This window comes from Bombina bombina, chromosome 8 (genome assembly GCF_027579735.1).
Source record: "Bombina bombina isolate aBomBom1 chromosome 8, aBomBom1.pri, whole genome shotgun sequence".
NCBI classification, from domain to species: Eukaryota; Metazoa; Chordata; class Amphibia; order Anura; family Bombinatoridae; genus Bombina; species Bombina bombina.
The window spans coordinates 88,409,309-88,431,044 of NC_069506.1; the positions used below are offsets into that span (position 1 = coordinate 88,409,309).

Genomic DNA, 21,736 nt, shown 5'->3' on the forward strand with positions numbered 1-21,736 from the left:
GTGTATATATATATATATATATAATTAGGGGGTATGTCTGTGCTCGGAGATGTTTGTGCTGATACTTGGATGTGAACCAGCTACAGTGGATTAATACATTGGTATACTATACACAGCATATATACACATATAAAATTGAAGTGACGAGTATTTTATCATCCAGTGTGGACGTTGTGATTAGCCACTCGTAGGTTTCTTACTTATACCATTTAGTTACAAAAAGCCAGTCCAGCAAAATTGGAGAATAATAGGGCAGTCCACAATAGTGTCCGATCTTTAACTGGGGTTGTGACAGTTCTCCAGGTGCCTCTAGTTTCGGCTGCTGTGTCCAAGATGGGAGTATCCTCTTTGAAAGGAAGATCCTCCCTAGGTAGTTCTGAAACAGTGAAGAGTGGACAAGCGCACAAAAGGGGCACTCCTGGTAAAGTATCATTCACTATAATAAATTAATAAAATGCACACTCACATGGATTAACCTCATCCAGTATGAGGTACGATTAGGGTACTTGGTTACAGATGTCTCTTTCTGCTCTCCTTGTGTACTGTCTGATGTAGTCCTCTTTTCCCTTATTCCAGTTGTAGACAGGAATCTTATCCCACAATTCATCCACAATTGGGGTATATAGTTCTCATATACATTGCAGATCAGACTATGTGGTGTATATGACTATGTGGTGTAAGAACCCACTGAGGTACATAGGGCATACCAAAAGGAGCTTAAAGATCAGGTGACTCGAACACATGAAAAATATTGAGGAAGGGACCCTAAAACCCCCATTAATTCAACACTTCTGCAAAGTACACAATAAAAATAAGAAGGAATTTTATATAAAGGCGATAGAGCAAGTAAATACTGGAAGCAGAGGTTGCAGTAGACTCTTAGAACTAAGGAAAAGAGAGACATTTTAGATCTATACACTAGGTACGTTGGAACCGAATGGTCTAAATAAGGACATAGTTGTAGCTGCTTTCTTATAGTACCCTTATGCCACATAGCTGTTATTGATTATAATGGAAGTACAGGTAGGTGCAAGTATAAGTAGGTCTGGTAGAACTATAAAAGGGCTAATACTCTAGCTAGATACACACTTGGTATAACCTGAATAAAAACAATTTAGGTTTGTTTAGGCACTCAAGATTTTGAGATTCAAAGTATACATAATGGGATATAAACTAGGGAGAGTTATTACAATCATCCATATATATAGATAACTTCTCATAAAATAAAAACAAAAACAAAAATAGAAACAGGCATCTTTAAATGTTTCAAATATGCACTATTCATAAAACAGAAAAGCATATTAATAGTACAATGCACCCCTGGCTCAGACAATCTTACCCTTCTATTAAAATTACTATAAATAATTATATACAAGTATGATAAGCACACATTCAACTTACAAGATATTTATCACAGTTTTGGGGCACTTCCCTCTGGTATATATAAACACTAATTCAATTATTTTGTTTCATATAGAAGATATATGCTAAGAGGAGAGAGAGAAAATAAACCATCCAAGTTAGAAAACGTGATACTGCAAATAGGATACAGGTTTATGTAGGATTTATTAGTCTAAGGTCTTCAGAAATCTAAACACAGACTCGTAACTGTGGTGTTGCAAAAATCTAGAAGACAAATAGGACAGTTCAATACCAGCAAAAAGGTGGATGGGCAGTTATTTATAAAACTATAAAATTATAGAATTATATGGTCCAGGTAATAGATCTATTGCTTTTTAAAGGCACGATAAAGGCATATACTGTCATTGGGACCCAGACGTTAAAGATATTGATAGATCCTTATGAAAACAAGTAGTAACTGTGCTACATATAGTCAAAAATAAAAAACTAAATAAGGAAATGAAGATCAAATACTAAGTTTGAGGGGTTTACACTTGAAATATGAAAATGTTTTTTATATTGTCTAGTGAGGGCACTCGCCAGTAAGGGAAATGGAGGACTTATCTACACAGCACATGAGCCAAGGAACGCTATAAAAATAGGATAGGAGGGGGGTGGCCCCTACATCTGATGAAGCTGCCAATGGTGTTGCGAAATGCGCTAGGATCCGCCCCCGCCACACGTATTACACACTCTACTGAATAACCGGAGCTAAACAAGTAGACAGATATCACATACATTACAGTGTGATCTGGAAAACTACTCTAGCCCGGTTCTATGTAGAATTATTTTATTTGAAATAGAGCAGTACCATAACGGTTTAGTAACCTGGCATAAAATTGATATATGCTAGCTAGAAACCATTAATACCGCTATTTGTCTCCACCTCTACAGGAGGCGTGTTTTAAATGGCCGGACTGCAGAATGCTTTTAACACAAAAAGTTTTTAACTGTTATACATCTAGATGGTGTGTGTATGTATACATGTTAACTCAGCCATTAAAGTGTAACACTTTTATACACTGCATCTATATGGCCTCTAATAATTAGAGCTCCCTGTCTGTATATGAGAACTATATACCCCAATTGTGGACACATTGTGGGATAAGATTCCTGTCTACAACTGGAATAAGAGAAAAGAGGACTACAGCAGACAGTACACAAGGAGAACAGAAAGAGACATCATCTGTAACCAAGTGCCCTAATCATACCTCATACTTGATGAGGTTAAACCATGTGAGTGTGCATTTTATTAATTTATTATAGTGAATGATATTGATTTAAACATACTTCACTATGAGAGCCCCTTTTGTGCGCTTATCCATTATTCACTGTTTCATATACAGTATATATATATATATATATATATATATATATACACACACACACATTGATTAGAGTAGCCGTGTTAGTCTAGAGATTTAGATATCAAAATAACAAGAGTATTGCATTGAGCAATGATACTTTTTTATTGGACTAACTATACATTTATAAGATGACAATCTCTCGGAAGAATGTCTTCCTTTTTCAAGTCTGAAGCAATACTGACCAATTTGCTTGAATTTACAGATTATATCTTAAAACATAGGATGGCTAAAAAGGGTGTCGTACAAATCATGAGGGGGGTATATGCTTTGTGTATAACCATATATTTCCCCTGTCTGTAATCCTTTACTGACACTGTCTGCCTCTGTCTCCTAAACCTAACCCCCCTCATGATTTTTACGACACCCCCTCCTCCCCCTGCATTCAGACCTCTGTAACACTTTCTGTCTTTTTAGCATATATTGTATATATATATATATATATATATATATATATATATATATATATATATATATATATATATATATATATATATGTGTGTGTGTGTGTGTGTGTGTATGTGTGTATATACAGTATATATATGTATATATATATATATATGTGTGTATATAGCTGATTTAGAACAGAGATTCCTAGCTACTCACCCTCACAAACCCTTCAAATACTTTTGCTACATAGATGATATTTTCATCATATGGACAGAAGGAGGAACATTTAATAAATCATTTAATCTATTTCATGCATCAATCAAGCTTAAAATTTACTTTTCTAGAGACTATGTCAGCTTCCTGGATACAACAATATCCATCACAAATGGCAAATTACACTCATCTGTATACAGGAAACCAACAGATAGATTCAGCTAATTCCCCATCTCCAGCTCCCACCCCAGACACATTAAAACATCCATAATCTACAGTCAGGTCACCAGATATCACAGAATTGGCTCAGACACCAAGGACCGTGACAAACACCTCACCACACTGTCGCAATCATTCAGAGAAAAAGGTTACAAAACAAGGGTTATAAACAAACAAATTAACTCTTAACTTAATACCCCACGTGAACACTTGCTACAATACAGGGAGAAGAAAAACATATCGCTTATCCCACTAGTAGTCAAATATAACCCTGCTGTAGAAGGAATATGAAAAATCATAAAAAAAAAGACAGACACTACTCTTAGAGGATCCCACACTCAAAAAAATATTTCCAAAACCCCCTATTCCTGGCACTCCGACAACCACCCAACCTAAAACAGAAACTGGTCCACAGAAAGCTACCCCTTGATAAAAAAGAACACCCAGAATGAAACCAAGTGCTGCAACAAAGCTCTCTGCAAACTATGTCAACACATTTGGGAAAGCAGCACAGCTAATCACAAGAGTAAATCCTATAACATTAAAGGGGCATATTCATGTATATCTGCAAATGTGGTATACATGATACATTGCACTGCATGTGAAGTGGTATGTTATATTTGAGAAACAAGCCAAAAACTGCACCTTCAGATAAACTTACACAAACACATAATCAAAAACCACTGTGAAACAAAATACTGTACCCCTGTTGGTCACCATTTCACCCAACCTGACCACTCCAGGTACTTTCATATATGGTAGTCAATTACAATGTATATTCAACACTCTCTATGCATAGGTATGCAGGTAAGCCTATGTCCACACTTTTGTCATTATTTTTATTCCCCTTTTTTTTCTTTCCTTTCTCCTTTTTTGACAATCTTATATTCCCCTGTATACCTAATTTCCCATCTTTATTCATATTGATTCTATGTTGATATATAACTTTATGTCAGTATATGCTTTGTGTATAACCATAGATTTCCCCTGCCTGTTATCTTTTACTGACACTATCTGCCTGTTCCTAAACCTCCATCATGATTTTTACGACACCCTCTCCTCCCCCTGCATTCAGACCTCTGTAACACTTTCTGTATTTTTAGCCTGTGTTTTAAGATATAATCTGTAAATTCCATCAAATTGGTCAGTATTGCTTCAGACATGAAAAAGGTAGACATTCTTCCAAAAGCTTGTCATCTTATAAATGTATAGTTAGTCCAATAAAAAAGTATAATTGCTCAATGCAATACTCTTGTTATTTTGATATCTAAATATCTGGACTAACACGGCTACTCCTGTCAACGTGTATATATATATATATATGTTTATATATATATATATATATATATATATATATATATAGGGTCACCTGCACAACCAAATATGTGGTTTATATGCTCCACTGCCCATGTGGGAAATTTTATGTGGGTAAAACCCAAGACGACACCCGCACCAGAATGGCTAACCACAGGTCAGCAATTTGAGCAGCCATAAATTGTGGCAAATCAGACCAACTTGTGGCTAGACATTTCATCCAAGGACGACATAATGTTACTGACCTCAGGTTCATTATTATTGACCATATCCCCCCTCTTTGGAGGGGGGGGAGAGGGGCAGGCTGTTGCTGCAGAGGGAAAGCCAGTGGATTTACAATTGGAAACTCTGGAACCAAAAGGGCTAAATGTGCATCTTGACATGCAGTGCTTTCTGTAAAGGATTGATTAGTTGAGTTTTTGATGTCCATTTGTAGGGATTAGACTCATCATATTAAATTAACTTACTAACTGTGATAGCATCTCCACGAGGGTTGCAATTGTGTTTGGTGTAATTTGGTATCAGATGCTGACAAAGTGATGATTAATGTAAATATGTAAAAAGACCTTCAGAGCAGCAGTACTTGCTCCATATATTCGCCAGATTCACTAATGGAACTGTTGATGTCTCTAGTATATTACTTATGGGTTAAAATAACATAGCTCCCTTTACATTTTGTGTATCTATGTTCTTTGATCCAACAGGAGGCGCCATTTGAGAATAGAATAGTAAAGGGTGGTTTACAATCACCTTTGTGTGGACTGACTAGATTAGCATGATTAAGTGGATGTGTTTTCTATTTGTCAGTAGTGTTTGGCTTAGTAACATTTCAATATGAGCATCTAAGGGGTGTGTATCATTGTGTAAATTGTGACGCAAGGTTGGGCTATATCCACTTACTTGAGTTATTTTCCTGTTAATTATAACTGAGCCACTTAATACAAGTAGGATTTGGGGTCTTTATTTGAGCCTGTGTGTCATATAGTCACACAGGTTTGATAGTTTGATACAAATGTTTGTGTTATTTGGGTAATCCCCTGCAGCAACTGATGTCTAATCACATACCTCATGAATTGATGACACATCATATGCTATAAAATTAATTATTACATATATTTGCTGACCACTATGCTCTGGTGATGTGTAAACCTGACATAGACTGCACTAAAAATGTGGTACACACATCCGCTGACCAATCTCTATGACGACACTAGATACACACATGTTGATGCAGTTTCTTTTCAAAAAAAGTTTTTGACAGTTGTGCCGGTTTTGGGGTTTCACTTTTTTGATTTTGAACTTCCAGGGCTGCCGTACGGACTCTTGCGCATGCGCAGTTGCGCAAAGGGAACGCTTCTCAGTCTGTTTTTTGCTATATGTATGCAAGTCTGAGGACGGGGGTAACCCCGAAAACGTTAACAACAGATCTAGCCAGTCCTGGCTCGAAAGGTGAAAATCTTAAATCCCAATGCACTGAAGGAGGAATGCAATGCTAAAGGTGTGCGACCTTCTTTTCAACCGAATGCAATAATTGGAATGGGCTATGCGATTAGCTGTCCTAATCTCTCACCTGAGAAGGACGTGCAGTGACGCTGAAGGAGGAGGGCTTACCTAACGCTCCCAAGCTACTCATTTGTACACAAGCTCTCGGAAAAGAGAGTCCCAGGAGGGGATTGTAAGCTGCTCCGTCTTTCAGGTCACGTAAGCATTCCATGTATTTGCATTGCATTAAGGACCACAATACCAGTCCGGTCAGACCTTGTGTGCGGCAATAGTGCCGGTCATTTACCAGAAAGATAACTCTGGACAGTAGTCTGACTTTACCTGTGTGCTTACACAGCAAATCTTTTTTGTTACAGCTTATGTTTTAAAAGGCTGATTAGCCTCAGATGTTTATGCAGTAATATGTTTGCTGACTTACCTATGAATGCTATATTTCCTTTTCATTGTTACTAATACATTAGCAGTGGTTAGATTATTTTTAGACAACAATGTTTTTAGGCATATAATGTATATGGATACTTTTATTTGTTTCTTTTTGTTGATGTGTCACATTGAAATTCTTCGTTTGTAGAAGAGTAATAAATAAATGTGTATTGAAATTTAAGAGTGCTGAATTCCCTTTCTTTATAAGAGGATAGAGCTATCCTCCATTTTTTCTTCTTATTCATAGTCTAATTATTTATATATATATATATATATATATATATATATATATATATATATAATATTTTTGTTGTAGGTGTGTGCACTCTCACTATCTGTCATCAACCGCCAGGGTGCTCTAAAGATATTTCAATAGTTTTCAAATAGGATAAGCACTCACTGGACTTCAGCCGTCTGTGTTATAAACAATTTTATTAGTTAATTAACTAAAGTTAGTTAACTAATAAAATTGTTTATAACACAGACGGCTGAAGTCCAGTGAGTGCTTATCCTATTTGAAAACTATATATATATATATATATATATATATATATATATATATATATATATATATATAAATAAAACAGTGGCAATAAATAGAGAGAATAGAAAGAGGATAGCTATATCCTCTTAAAAAGAAAGGAATTCAACAATCTTTTAAATTGCTAAACAAAATCCTTTATTATTAATCTTCTGAATTTGAAGAGATTCTATGTGACACACCAATAAAAGAAACATACGCCTAGATTTAGAGTTCTGCGTTAGGATTAAAAAGCAGCGTTAAGGGGTCCTAACGCTGCTTTTTAACGCCCCCTGGTATTTAGAGTCAGGCAGGAAAGGGTCTACCGCTCACTTTCTTTCCACGACTCCAGGCTACCGCAGATCCCCTTACATCAATTGCGTATCCTATCTTTTCAGTGGGATTTGCCTAACGCTGGTATTACGAGTCTTGGAAGAAGTGAGCGGTAGAGCCTCTACCGACAAGACTCCAACCGCAAAAAAAAGTCTGTAGTTAAGAGTTTTATGGGCTAACGCGGAAACATAAAGCTCTTAACTACTGTGCTATAAAGTACACTAACATCCATAAATTACCTATGAACCCCTAAACCAAAGCCCCCCCCCCCACATCGTAAACCCTATAATAAAATTTTTTAACCCCTAATCTGCCGCTCCGGACACCGCCGACACCTACATTATCGCTATGAACCCCTAATCTGCTGCCCCTAACATCGCCGACACCTATATTATATTTATTACCACCTAATCTGCCCCCCCCAACGTCGCCGCCACCTACCTACACTTAATAACCTCTAATCTGCCGACAGGACCTCGCCGCCACTATAATAAACATATTAACCCCTAAACCACCGCACTCCCGCCTCGCAAACACTATAATAAATTGTATTAACCCCTAATCTGCCCTCCCTAACATCGCAGCCACCTACCTACAATTATTAGGTCCCCAACGCCCCCAACGTCGCCGCTACTATAATAAAAAGTTATTAACCCCTAAACATAAGTCTAACCCTAACACCCCCCTAACTTAAATATAATTTAAATTAATCTAAATAAATTTACTATAATTAAATAAATTATTCCTATTTATAACTAAATACCTATAAAATAAACCCTAATATAGCTACAATATAACTAATAGTTACATTGAAGCTATTTTAGGATTTATATTTATTTTACAGGCAACTTTGTATTTATTTTAACTAGGTACAATAGCTATTAAATAGTTAATAACTATTTAATAGCTACCTAGTTAAAATAAATTACAAAATTACCTGTAAAATAAATCCTAACCTAAGTTACAAATACACCTATCACTACACTATCATTAAACTAATTAAATAAATTACCTACAATTAGCTGAACTAAAATACAATTAAATAAACTAATCTATAATACAAAAAAACAAAACACTAAATTACAGAAAAAAATACAAGAAATTTAAACTAATTACACCTAAGCCCCCTAATAAAATAAAAAAGCCCCCCAAAATAATAAAATGCCCTACCCTATTCTAAATTACAGAGTAATCAGCTCTTTTACCAGCCCTTAAAAGGGCTATTTGCGGGGCATTGCCCCAAAGTAATCAGCTCTTTTACCTGTAAAAAAAAATACAACCCCCCCAACATTAAAACCCACCACCCACATACCCCTACTCGAACCCACCCAAACCCCCCTTAAATAAAACTAACACTAACCCCCTGAAGATCTCCCTACCTTTAGTCGTCTTCACCCAGCCAAGCCGAATTTTTCATCCAAGCGGAGCAAGAAGAGGTCCTCCATCCAGTAGAAGTCTTCATCCAAGCGGGGCAGAAGAGGTCTTCCATCCGATTGAAGTGTTCATCCAAGCGGCATCTTCTATCTTCATCCATCCGGAGCGGAGCGGCAGCATCCTGAAGTCCTCCGACGTGGAACATCCATCCTGGCCGACGACTGAACGACGAATGACGGTTCCTTTAAATGACGTCATCCAAGATGTCGTCCATCGAATTCCGATTGGCTGATAGGATTCTATCAGCCAATCAGAATTAAGGTAGGAAAATTCTGATTGGCTGATTCAATCAGCCAATCAGATTGACCTCACATTCTATTGGCTGTTCCGATCAGCCAATAGAATGCAAGGTCAATCCGATTGGCTGATTGGATCAGCCAATCGGATTGAACTTCAATCTGATTGGCTGATTGAATCAGCCAATCAGAATGTTCCTACCTTAATTCTGATTAAACATGTCAAAATATTATTTTGGGGGGCTTTTTTATTTTATTAGGGTGCTTAGATTAGGTGTAATTAGTTTAAACTTCTTGTATTTTTTTATTTTCTGTAATTTAGTGTTTGTTTTTGTATTATAGATTAATAATAATAGTAATTAGTAATAATATATTACATATATATATATATATTCATATTCCGCAGCGCTGTCCATGGATATAATTCATTTAAATAAAACAATGATCAGCAGGTCATTGTTGGATCTTAGTGGGCAGGCTGGAGTATACTTGTTTATTAGAGAGGATAGGTAGAGGGGAGCGGCGTTGATGAGAGCTTTGTAAATACGTATATATATATATGTATATATATATTTATGTATATATATATATATATATATATATATATATATATATATATATATATATGTGTGTATGTGTTTATATATATAGGGTCACCTGCATAACCAAATATGTGGTTTATATGCTCCACTGCCCATGTGGGAAATTTTATGTGTGGTAAAACCCAAGACGACGCCCGCACCAGAATGGCTAACCACAGGTCAGCAAATTGAGCAGCCATAAATTGTGGCAAATCAGACCAACTTGTGGCCAGACATTTCATCCAAGGACGACATAATGTTACTGACCTCAGGTTCATTATTATTGACCATATCCCCCCTCTTTGGAGGGGGGGGGGGGGGGCAGGGGCAGGCTGTTGCTGCAGAGGGAAAGCCAGTGGATTTACAATTGGAAACTTGAAAAGGGCTAAATGTGCATCTTGATATGCAGTGCTTTCTGTAAAGGATTGATTCGTTGAGCTTTTGATGTCCATATGTAGGGATTAGACTCATGGTATTAAATTAACTTACTAACTGTGATAGCATCCCCACGAGGGTTGCAATTGTGTTTGGTGTATTTTGGTATCAGATGCTGACAAAGTGATGATTAATGTAAATATGTAAAAAGACCTTCAGAGCAGCAGTACTTGCTCTGTATATTCGCCATATTCACTATATGTATATTACTTATGGGTTAAAATAACATAGCTCCCTTTACATTTTGTGTATCTATGTTCTTTGATCCAACAAGAGGCGCCATTTGAGAATAGAATAGTAAAGGGTGGTTTACAATCACCTTTGTGTGGACTGACTAGATTAGCATGATTAAGTGGATGTGTTTTCCATTTGTCAGTAGTGTTTGGCTTAGTAACATTTCAATATGAGCATCTAAGGGGTGTGTATCATTGTGTATATTGTGACGCAAGGTTGGGCTATATCCCCTTACTTGAGTTATTGTCCTGTTAATTATAACTGAGCCACTTAATACAAGTAGGATTTGGGGTCTTTATTTGAGCCTGTGTGTCATATAGTCACACAGGTTTGATAGTTTGATACAAATGTTTGGGTTATTTTGGTAATCCCCTGCAGCAACTGATGTCTAATCACAAACCTCATGAATTGATGACACATCATATGCTATAAAATGTATTATTACATATATTCGCTGACCACTATGCTCTGGTGATGTGTAAACCTGACATAGACTGCACTAAAAATGTGGTACACACATCCGCTGACCAATCTCTATGACGACACTAGATACACACATGTTGATGCAGTTTCTTTTAAAAAAAAGTTTTTGACAGTTGTGCCAGTTTTGGGGTTTGACTTTTTTTGATTTTGAACTTCCAGGGCTGCCGTACGGACTCTTGCATGCGCAGTTGCGCAAAGGGAACGCTTCTCAGTCTGGAATACACTTGGGATAATGTAACACATAAAAGTCTGTTTTTTGCTATATATATGCAAGTCTGAGGACGGGGGTAACCCCGAAAACGTTAACAACAGATCTAGCCAGTCCTGGCTCGAAAGGTGAAAATCTTAAATCCCAATGCACTGAAGGAGGAATGCAATGCTAAAAGGTGTGCAACCTTCTTTTCAACTGAATGCAATAATTGGAATGGGCTATGCGATTAGCTGTCCTAATCTCTCACCTGAGAAGGACGTGCAGTGACGCTGAAGGAGGAGGGCTTACCTAACGCTGCCAAGCTACTCATTTGTATACAAGCTCTCGGAAAAGAGTCCCAGGAGGGGATTGTAAGCTGCTCCGTCTCTCAGGTCACGTAAGCATTCCATGTATTTGCATTGCATTAAGGACCACAATACCCGTCCGGTCAGACCTTGTGTGCGGCGATAGTGGCGGTCATTTACCAGAAAGATAACTCTGGACAGTAGTCTGACTTTACCTGTGTGCTTACACAGCAAATCTTTTTTGTTACTGCCTATGTTTTAAAAGGCTGATTAGCCTAAGATGTTTATGCAGTAATATGTTTGCTGACTTACCTATGAATGCTATATTTCCTTTTCATTGTTACTAATACATTAGCAGTGGTTAGATTATTTAGACAACAATGTTTTTAGGAATATAATGTATATGGATACTTTTATTTGTTTCTTTTTGTTGATGTGTCACATTGAAATTCTTCGTTTGTAGAAGATTAATAAATAAATGTGTATTTAAATTTAAGAGTGCTGAATTCCCTTTCTTTATAAGAGGATAGAACTATCCTCCTTTTTTCTTCTTATTCATAGTCTAATTATATATATATATATGTATGTATGTATGTATGTATGTATGTATGTATGTATATATATATATATATATATATATATATATATTATATATATATATATATATATAAAACAGTGGCAATAAATAAAGATAATAGAAAGAGGATAGCTATATCCTCTTAAAAAGAAAGGAATTCAACAATCTTTTAAATTGCAAAACAAAATTCTTTATTATTAATCTTCTGAATTTGAAGAGATTCTATGTGACACACCAATAAAAGAAACATACGCCTAGATTTAGAGTTCTGTGTTAGGGTTAAAAAGCAGCGTTAAGGGGTCCTAACGCTGCTTTTTAACGCCCGCTGGTATTTAGAGTCAGGCAGGAAAGGGTCTACCGCTCACTTTCTTTCCGCGACTCCAGGCAACCGCAGATCCCCTTACGTCAATTGCGTATCCTATCTTTTCAGTGGGATTTGCATAACGCTGGTATTACGAGTCTTGGAAGAAGTGAGCGGTAGAGCCTCTACCGACAAGACTCCAACCGCAAAAAAAAGTCTGTAGTTAAGAGTTTTATGGGCTAACGCGGGAACATAAAGCTCTTAACTACTGTGCTATAAAGTACACTAACATCCATAAATTACCTATGAACCCCTAAACCGAGGCGTCCCCACATCGCAAACCCTATAATAATTTTTTTTAGCCCCTAATCTGCCACTCCGGACACCGCCGCCACCTACATTATCCCTATGAACCCCTAATCTGCTGCCCCTAACATCGCCGACACCTATATTATATTTATTACCCCCTAATCTGCCCCCCCAACGTCGCCGCCACCTACCTACACTTATTAACCCCTAATCTGCCGACAGGACCTCGCCACCACTATAATAAATGTATTAACCCCTAAACGGCCGCACTCCCGCCTCGCAAACACTATAATAAATTGTATTAACCCCTAATCTGCCCTCCCTAACATCGCCGCCACCTACCTACAATTATTAGGTCCCCAACGCCACCAACGTCGCCGCTACTATAATAAAAAGTTATTAACCCCTAAACCTAAGTCTAACCCTAACCCTAACACCCCCCTAACTTAAGTATAATTTAAATTAATCTAAATAAATTTACTATAATTAAATAAATTATTCCTATTTATAACTAAATACCTATAAAATAAACCCTAATATAGCTACAATATAACTAATAGTTACATTGTAGCTATTTTAGGATTTATATTTATTTTACAGGCAACTTTGTATTTATTTTAACTAGGTACAATAGCTATTAAACAGTTAATAACTGTTTAATAGCTACCTAGTTAAAATAATTACAAAATTACCTGTAAAATAAATGCTAACCAAAGTTACAAATACACATAACACTACACTATCATTAAACTAATTAAATAAATTACCTACAATTAGCTAAACTAAAATACAATTAAATAAACTAATCTATAATACAAAAAACCCCCACTAAATTACAGAAAATAAAAAAATACAAGAAGTTTAAACTAATTACACCTAATCTAAGCCCCCTAATAAAATAAAAATGCCCCCCAAAATAATAAAATGCCCCACCCTATTCTAAATTACAGAGTAATCAGCTTTTTTACCAGCCCTTAAAAGGGCTATTTGCGGGGCATTGCCCCAAAGTAATCAGCTCTTTTACCTGTAAAAAAAAATACAACCCCCCCAACATTAAAACCCACCACCCACATACCCCTACTCTAACCCACCCAAACCCCCCTTAAATAAACCTAACACTAACCCCCTGAAGATCTCCCTACCTTTAGTCGTCTTCACCCAGCCGAGCCGAATTCTTCATCCAAGCGGAGCAAGAAGAGGTCCTCCATCCAGTAGAAGTCTTCATCCAAGCGGGGCAGAAGAGGTCTTCCATCCGATTGAAGTGTTCATCAAAGCGGCATCTTCTATCTTCATCCATCCGGAGCGGAGCAGCAGCATCCTGAAGACCTCCGACGCAGAACATCCATCCTGGCCGCCGACTGAACGACGAATGACGGTTCCTTTAAATGACGTCATCCAAGATGGCGTTCATCGAATTCCGATTGGCTGATAGGATTCTATCATAATATTTTGACATGTTTAATCAGAATTAAGGTAGGAAAATTCTGATTGGCTGATTCAATCAGATTGACCTCACATTCTATTGGCTGTTCCGATCAGCCAATAGAATGCAAGGTCAATCCGATTGGCTCAGCCAATCGGATTGAACTTCAATCTGATTGAATCAGCCAATCAGAATTTTCCTACCTTAATTCCGATTAAACATGTCAAAATATTATTTTGGGGGGCTTTTTTATTTTATTAGGGGGCTTAGATTAGGTGTAATTAGTTTAAACTTCTTGTATTTTTTTATTTTCTGTAATTTAGTGTTTGTTTTTTTGTATTATAGATTAGTTTATTTAATTGTATTTTAGTTTAGCTAATTGTAGGTAATTTATTTAATTAGTTTAATGATAGTGTAGTGTTAGGTGTATTTGTAACTTAGGTTAGGATTTATTTTACAGGTAATTTTGTAATTATTTTAACTAGGTAGCTATTAAATAGTTATTAACTATTTAATAGCTATTGTACCTAGTTAAAATAAATACAAAGTTGCCTGTAAAATAAATATAAATCCTAAAATAGCTACAATGTAACTATTAGTTATATTGTAGCTATATTAGGGTTTATTTTATAGGTAAGTATGTAGTTATAAATAGGAATAATTTATTTAATTATAGTAAATTTATTTAGATTAATTTAAATTATATTTAAGTTAGGGGGGTGTTAGGGTTAGACTTAGGTTTAGGGGTTAATAACTTTATTATAGTAGCAGCGACGTTGGGGGCGTGAGAATAGGGGTTAATAATTGTAGGTAGGTGGCGGCGATGTTAGAGAGGGCAGATTAGGGGTTAATACAATTTATTATAGTGTTTACAAGGCGGGAGTGCGGCAGTTAAAGGGGTTAATACATTTATTATAGTGGCGGCAAGGTCCGGTCGGCAGATTAGGGGTTAATAAGTGTAGGTAGGTGGCGGCGACGTTGGGGGGGGGACAGATTAGGGGGTAATAAATATAATATAGGTGTCGGCGATGTTAGGGACAGCAGATTAGGGGTTCATAGGGATAATGTAGGTTGCGACGGTGTCCGGAGCGGCAGATTAGGGGTTATCAGGTTTACATAATTTGATCTAGGATCTCTCTCTTTTCGTGTGTATATATATATATATCAATGTAAATATTTGCATAGGAAATTAGCACATCTAGGCAAGATTCCCCGCTTGCTTTTTCCCAGAAATACTCAATATGAACATTAACATTGTATATTGAGTATTTCTGGGAAAAAGCAAGCAGGGAATCTTGCCTAGATGTGCTAATTTCCTATGCAAATATTTGCATTGATTTAATTTTGAGACATGGAGGATTTTAATCTCAGTTTTTTATCTCCCCCATAATTTTAATGAATTTTCTATATATATATATATATTTAAAAAAAAAATAATAAAAAAAAAATATATATATATATATATAAAACTTAGCCGGTGGCCCAGCACTCCTTCTACTCGAGTGTAGTCAGCGCCTGGGTGCTATCCTCACAGGGACTATGTAAGACTTTGTAGATGAAGGAGGGTACTCACAGGACTTTTTAGAATCAGAAAACAGTGCAAATTTATTTGCCAAATGTATTATAACATTAAATTTATATATATATATATATATATATATATATTTTTTTTATTTATTACACCTCATATTTTCTCAATTATAAGACTATGTTTTTTTATCAGACCCCCTCCCCCCCCACAAAAAAATGACCTTGTCTTATAATCGAGGTCTTCTTACTTTCATGCCTGAAACTGGACACCTTTATAAAGAATGGACACCAACCCCTGTCTTCACTACAGTATACTGGTAATTAACTAGGCAGTGAGACTGAGCTCAGTAGCAGCAAGATTTACCTTTGACCGGCCCCTGTCTCTTCCCTACAGTATAATTGAAACCAGACAGACTGAGTAGTAGCAGCAAGATTCCGTGCAGCTATATAACCGGCAAACTCACAGTCACATCAAAGACAGAAGCCACGTGACTGCAGTGAGTGACATGATTGGTCCTTTAGCGAACTGGATTATTCTAGCAGCAGCTTGGCTACCAGTTAATAAATGTGATTCACCATAGAAGCTGTGTGTGTCTGTGACAGAACAGAAGGCAGGAGGCGACAGCTTACTGGAATGAGGATCATTCATGACGAGGGGGAACAGCTCAGCTGTGGGTGCGGCAGAGAGAGGGGTTCAGAATTAAGATTAAGAGGGTGAAGAGACAGAGGGGGATATTTGTGAGGCAAAGGGGACTGAGAATTTTCATAGTTGCAAGAGGAGAAATACAATTGTTTTTCCCTCTGAGATTTTACAGATAATCTGTTTGTTAGTTGTTGCACTGATAAAACAATGTTTATGGCAAAAACTGTGGTTTTTTTGGGGGGGTCAGGTCGTCTTATAATCAGGGTCTTTTGTATTTTTTTATTTGTTTTTTTAAATCATATCCACAGTTGGGGGGGTTGTCTTATAATCAGGTCATCTTTTAATCAAGCAAATACGATATATACACACTCAACCTGAGGAAACGGCACTCCCCAAAATAGTCCAAACTTTTGGTGCACTGCAACAAGTCCAAATATCTCTATATCTCTCTATCTATCTCTCTCTCTCTCTCTCTCTCTCTCTCTCTCTCTCTCTCTCTATATATATATATATATATATATATATCTATATCTCTCTCTATATATATATATATATCTCTCTTTCTCTCTCTATATATCTCTCTCTCTATCTCTCTCTCTCTCTCTCTCTCTCTCTCTAGATTATATATATATATATATATATATATACAGGGAGTGCAGAATTATTAGGCAAGTTGTATTTTTGAGGATTAATTTTATTATTGAACAACAACCATGTTCTCAATGAACCCAAAAAACTCATTAATATCAAAGCTGAATAGTTTTGGAAGTAGTTTTTAGTTTGTTTTTAGTTATAGCTATTTTAGGGGGATATCTGTGTGTGCAGGTGACTATTACTGTGCATAATTATTAGGCAACTTAACAAAAAACAAATATATACCCATTTCAATTATTTATTTTTACCAGTGAAACCAATATAACATCTCAACATTCACAAATATACATTTCTGACATTCAAAAACAAAACAAAAACAAATCAGTGACCAATATAGCCACCTTTCTTTGCAAGGACACTCAAAAGCCTGCCATCCATGGATTCTGTCAGTGTTTTGATCTGTTCACCATCAACATTGCGTGCAGCAGCAACCACAGCCTCCCAGACACTGTTCAGAGAGGTGTACTGTTTTCCCTCCTTGTAAATCTCACATTTGATGATGGACCACAGGTTCTCAATGGGGTTCAGATCAGGTGAACAAGGAGGCCATGTCATTAGATTTTCTTCTTTTATACCCTTTCTTGCCAGCCACGCTGTGGAGTACTTGGACGCGTGTGATGGAGCATTGTCCTGCATGAAAATCATGTTTTTCTTGAAGGATGCAGACTTCTTCCTGTACCACTGCTTGAAGAAGGTGTCTTCCAGAAACTGGCAGTAGGACTGGGAGTTGAGCTTGACTCCATCCTCAACCCGAAAAGGCCCCACAAGCTCATCTTTGATGATACCAGCCCAAACCAGTACTCCACCTCCACCTTGCTGGCGTCTGAGTCGGACTGGAGCTCTCTGCCCTTTACCAATCCAGCCACGGGCCCATCCATCTGGCCCATCAAGACTCACTCTCATTTCATCAGTCCATAAAACCTTAGAAAAATCAGTCTTGAGATATTTCTTGGCCCAGTCTTGACGTTTCAGCTTGTGTGTCTTGTTCAGTGGTGGTCGTCTTTCAGCCTTTCTTACCTTGGCCATGTCTCTGAGTATTGCACACCTTGTGCTTTTGGGCACTCCAGTGATGTTGCAACTCTGAAATATGGCCAAACTGGTGGCAAGTGGCATCTTGGCAGCTGCACGCTTGACTTTTCTCAGTTCATGGGCAGTTATTTTGCGCCTTGGTTTTTCCACACGCTTCTTGCGACCCTGTTGACTATTTTGAATGAAACGCTTGATTGTTCGATGATCACGCTTCAGAAGCTTTGCAATTTTAAGAGTGCTGCATCCCTCTGCAAGATATCTCACTATTTTTGACTTTTCTGAGCCTGTCAAGTCCTTCTTTTGACCCATTTTGCCAAAGGAAAGGAAGTTGCCTAATAATTATGCACACCTGATATAGGGTGTTGATGTCATTAGACCACACCCCTTCTCATTACAGAGATGCACATCACCTAATATGCTTAATTGGTAGTAGGCTTTCGGAGTAAGACAACATGCATAAAGAGGATGATGTGGTCAAAATACTCATTTGCCTAATAATTCTGCACTCCCTGTATATATTTATATATATATATATATATATATACATACATACATACATACATACATACATACACACACACATATATAAACACAAATATATACAGTAATGGCCAAAAATATTGGCACCCCTGCATTTCTGTCAAATAATACACCACTTTGCCCAGAAAATTGTTGCAATTACAAATGTTTAGGCATTCTCATGTTTATTTCTTTTGTTTTTATTGGTATGACAAAAAAACTGGAGAGAAAAAAAGGCCAAATCTGACACATTCCATGCAAAACTCAAAAAATGAACTGGACAAAATTATTGCCACCCTCAAATTAATATTTGGTAGCACACCCCTTTGAAAAAATAATCGAAATCAATCGCTTCCTGTAACAATCAATGAGTTTCTTACACCTCTCTACTGGAATTTTGGACCACTCTTCTTTTGCCAACTGCTCCAGGTTTCTCAGATTGGAAGGGTTCCTATTCCCAACTGCTGTTTTGAGATCTCTCCACAGGTGCTCTATGGGATTGAAATCTGGACTCATTGCTAGCCAGTCCAGTACTCTCCAGTGCTTTGTCTTAAATCTTTTTTGGGTGCTTTTTGACGTGTGCTTTGGGTCATTGTCCTGCTGTAAGACCCATGACATCTGACGGAGACCCACGTTTCTGACAATGGGCCCTACATTGCACCACAGAATTCTTTAGTAGTCTTCATATTTCATAATGCCATGCACATAGTCGAGACATCCTGTGCCTAAAGCAGCAAAGCAACCCCAAAACATCAGTGAACCTCCACCATGTTTGACTTGAATGTCAGCTTGAATTTTTCTGGAAGTTGATCAAGGTTCTTTATCCACTATTAGAAGAATCCTTCATTGCAATCCATTTTTCTCTTTCGTCCATGTCCAGGGAGATTGGCTTCAGTGCCATGGGCTGTAAACTTCTTGACAATGTTTGTTCACAGTGAACACAGAAACATTAAGATCTCTGGAGATGGACTTGTAACCTTGAGATCGTCCATGATTTTCCACAATCCTCAAACAATTATTTGCTGCTCTTTCTCTTCGCCATGCTCAGTGTGGCACACAAAGACACACAACAGAAAGGTTGAGTCAATTTTTCACCATTTTAACTGGTTGCCGGTGTGATTTCTATATTGTCAGCACCTGTTAATTGATACAGGTGAGTTTAATTACAAATTACAGCAGCATCACAAACTTGGAATACAATTTTGAGAAGGTGCCAATAATTTTGTCCAGTCCATTTTTGGAGTTTTACGTGGAATGTTTCAGATTTGGCTTTTTTTCCTCCACTTTTTTTGTGTCATACCAAGGCAAACAAAAGAAATAAACATGAGAATGCCTAAACATTTATAATTGCAACAATTTTCTGGGCGAAGTGATGGTCGCGTTTACATTGTACCTCACTTGTAATACCAGCGCACATTTACGTGAGCTGGTATTACTTAGTGGAGCACAAATATCGTGCTCGCGTAAGAACACTATCGTGCTCCACTCGTAATCTAGCCCATATAGTGAAGCAGCCAGGTCTCCTTCATGAGATTACGATAATTTACTTGTACTGTGCATAAACAAGTACAATTTAGTAAAATTGAATGTATTGTTGCTTTCATCTCATAGTACAAACTTTAGAAATGTAATTCAGTTTCAGTATAATAAACTAACATTGTGTATTAGTATGCAGTCTTGTGTTTAATTCTGTGGAACTCTAAAAGTCAGTCTTATATTTAATGTGGCTCACCGCATTTATTCCTGAGAGTTGTTGTCCCATATTCAAAGCAATAATACAAATTAATTGCCAGCGTAGAGGACGAAATGAACATAAGTTTTTGACAGATAATTGTCCTTCTGACTTCTCAGACTGGTCCTCCAGATACATCTCCTCAATCTCATCATCTACATCTTCACACGCTCTCAAACGCTGAAGAGCTTTATAAGGTAATAAATAACATTAGTTACACTTACAGTTTCAGTTGTCATTATTGTTAACCCAATGTGTACATTTTTGTATTTGTATCTTTCCCTTTATCTCATTCATATATCACATTGTCACCAAAGAAATTGAATCAAGGGACATAAACACGTCATTATTTTCTATGTTATTTTATGATGCCTGTTTTTTTTGTTTGTTTTTTTTAAATTGTGTACAGTTATAGAGCATGCTGCTAAATATTTTGATTGTGAAAAAAATGAACATTCTGCATTTACTTTTGCTTTACAAAGCTTTTATTTGACTCATGTTTCCATACAATAAACTACAATACCTTTCTTGGCTTTTCCTTCTTTGCCCTTATGTAGAAGAGTGTATCTTGGACTCTCTGGAAAGAAAGGCAGAGAGAGCAGCTCAAACACTGCAGGAATTCCCGTGATCCCTAATAATATTGGCCAACCTGCAATGTATATTAAAAATAGTAAAAGCAGGATATTTTATGTTTTCAGCAAATGTAAGGTTTACAACATAACATTCATGATTATATTGAGACATATTTATTATTTAAATTAAAATTCTTATGTAAAACCTACATGCTGCAATCTGTTATTACACATCATTTTTGCTTACTGACCCTAACTATTGGCCAGATTAACACTGATTGCACATGGCAAGATATTTTGCACTCAGCCTTGTGCAATCATTATCGCTTGATTTGGTGTTACAAGTCATTGGTTAAAAATAATCCAAAGACTTGGATAAATCCCATACTTATAATGGGAAGCACTTTAATACATTGACCACCTTTGCCTTGAAATTATAAGTTTAGCGCTGAGTGACCAATCAGCATGCATACTTTTGAAAAGCTGGTGTAAACTGTTACTGTAAATGGTAATAAACTCTATACAGGTACAAATCAAGAATTCCAAAATTAAAACAATCCAAAATCCAAACTTTTTAATTAATATATTTTTAAAAATAAAATGATAACTAATTGATTTTTTCCCTGCCTGTAAGTCTCATTCTTCTCTGCCTGTGTCTTTGGTTCGATTTTTTGTCCTAAAATGTTAAACCTCACCTAACAGCCATTACCCCAATTTCATAAAAACAATACACTTTTAACCTCCTAACCACCACTACCTAAGGCATTATCCCCCACTGTAAGATGCTTCCCACACAAGACTCCCATACCAAGACTTCTGTGGGTGGGTCATAGGATGGGAGGGCTGAGGGGGGGAGTGATTAACAGTTA

The 21,736-nt window shown here is 36.9% G+C and overlaps 1 protein-coding gene across 5 annotated transcripts in view; it reads right to left on the reverse strand.

Annotated features, from left to right (window-relative positions):
• The window catches only part of SLC2A5 (solute carrier family 2 member 5), a 924,962-nt gene that overhangs the window by 461,319 nt on the left and 441,907 nt on the right, over window positions 1–21,736 (reverse strand). For all 5 annotated transcript variants that reach the window (XM_053690437.1, XM_053690433.1, XM_053690432.1 and 2 more), the window contains 2 exons: window positions 20,819–20,944; window positions 20,296–20,483 (listed from right to left, as the gene is read on the reverse strand). In XM_053690437.1, coding sequence (XP_053546412.1) covers window positions 20,296–20,483; window positions 20,819–20,944 — 314 coding nt within the window. The remainder of the gene's footprint in view (window positions 1–20,295; window positions 20,484–20,818; window positions 20,945–21,736) is intronic.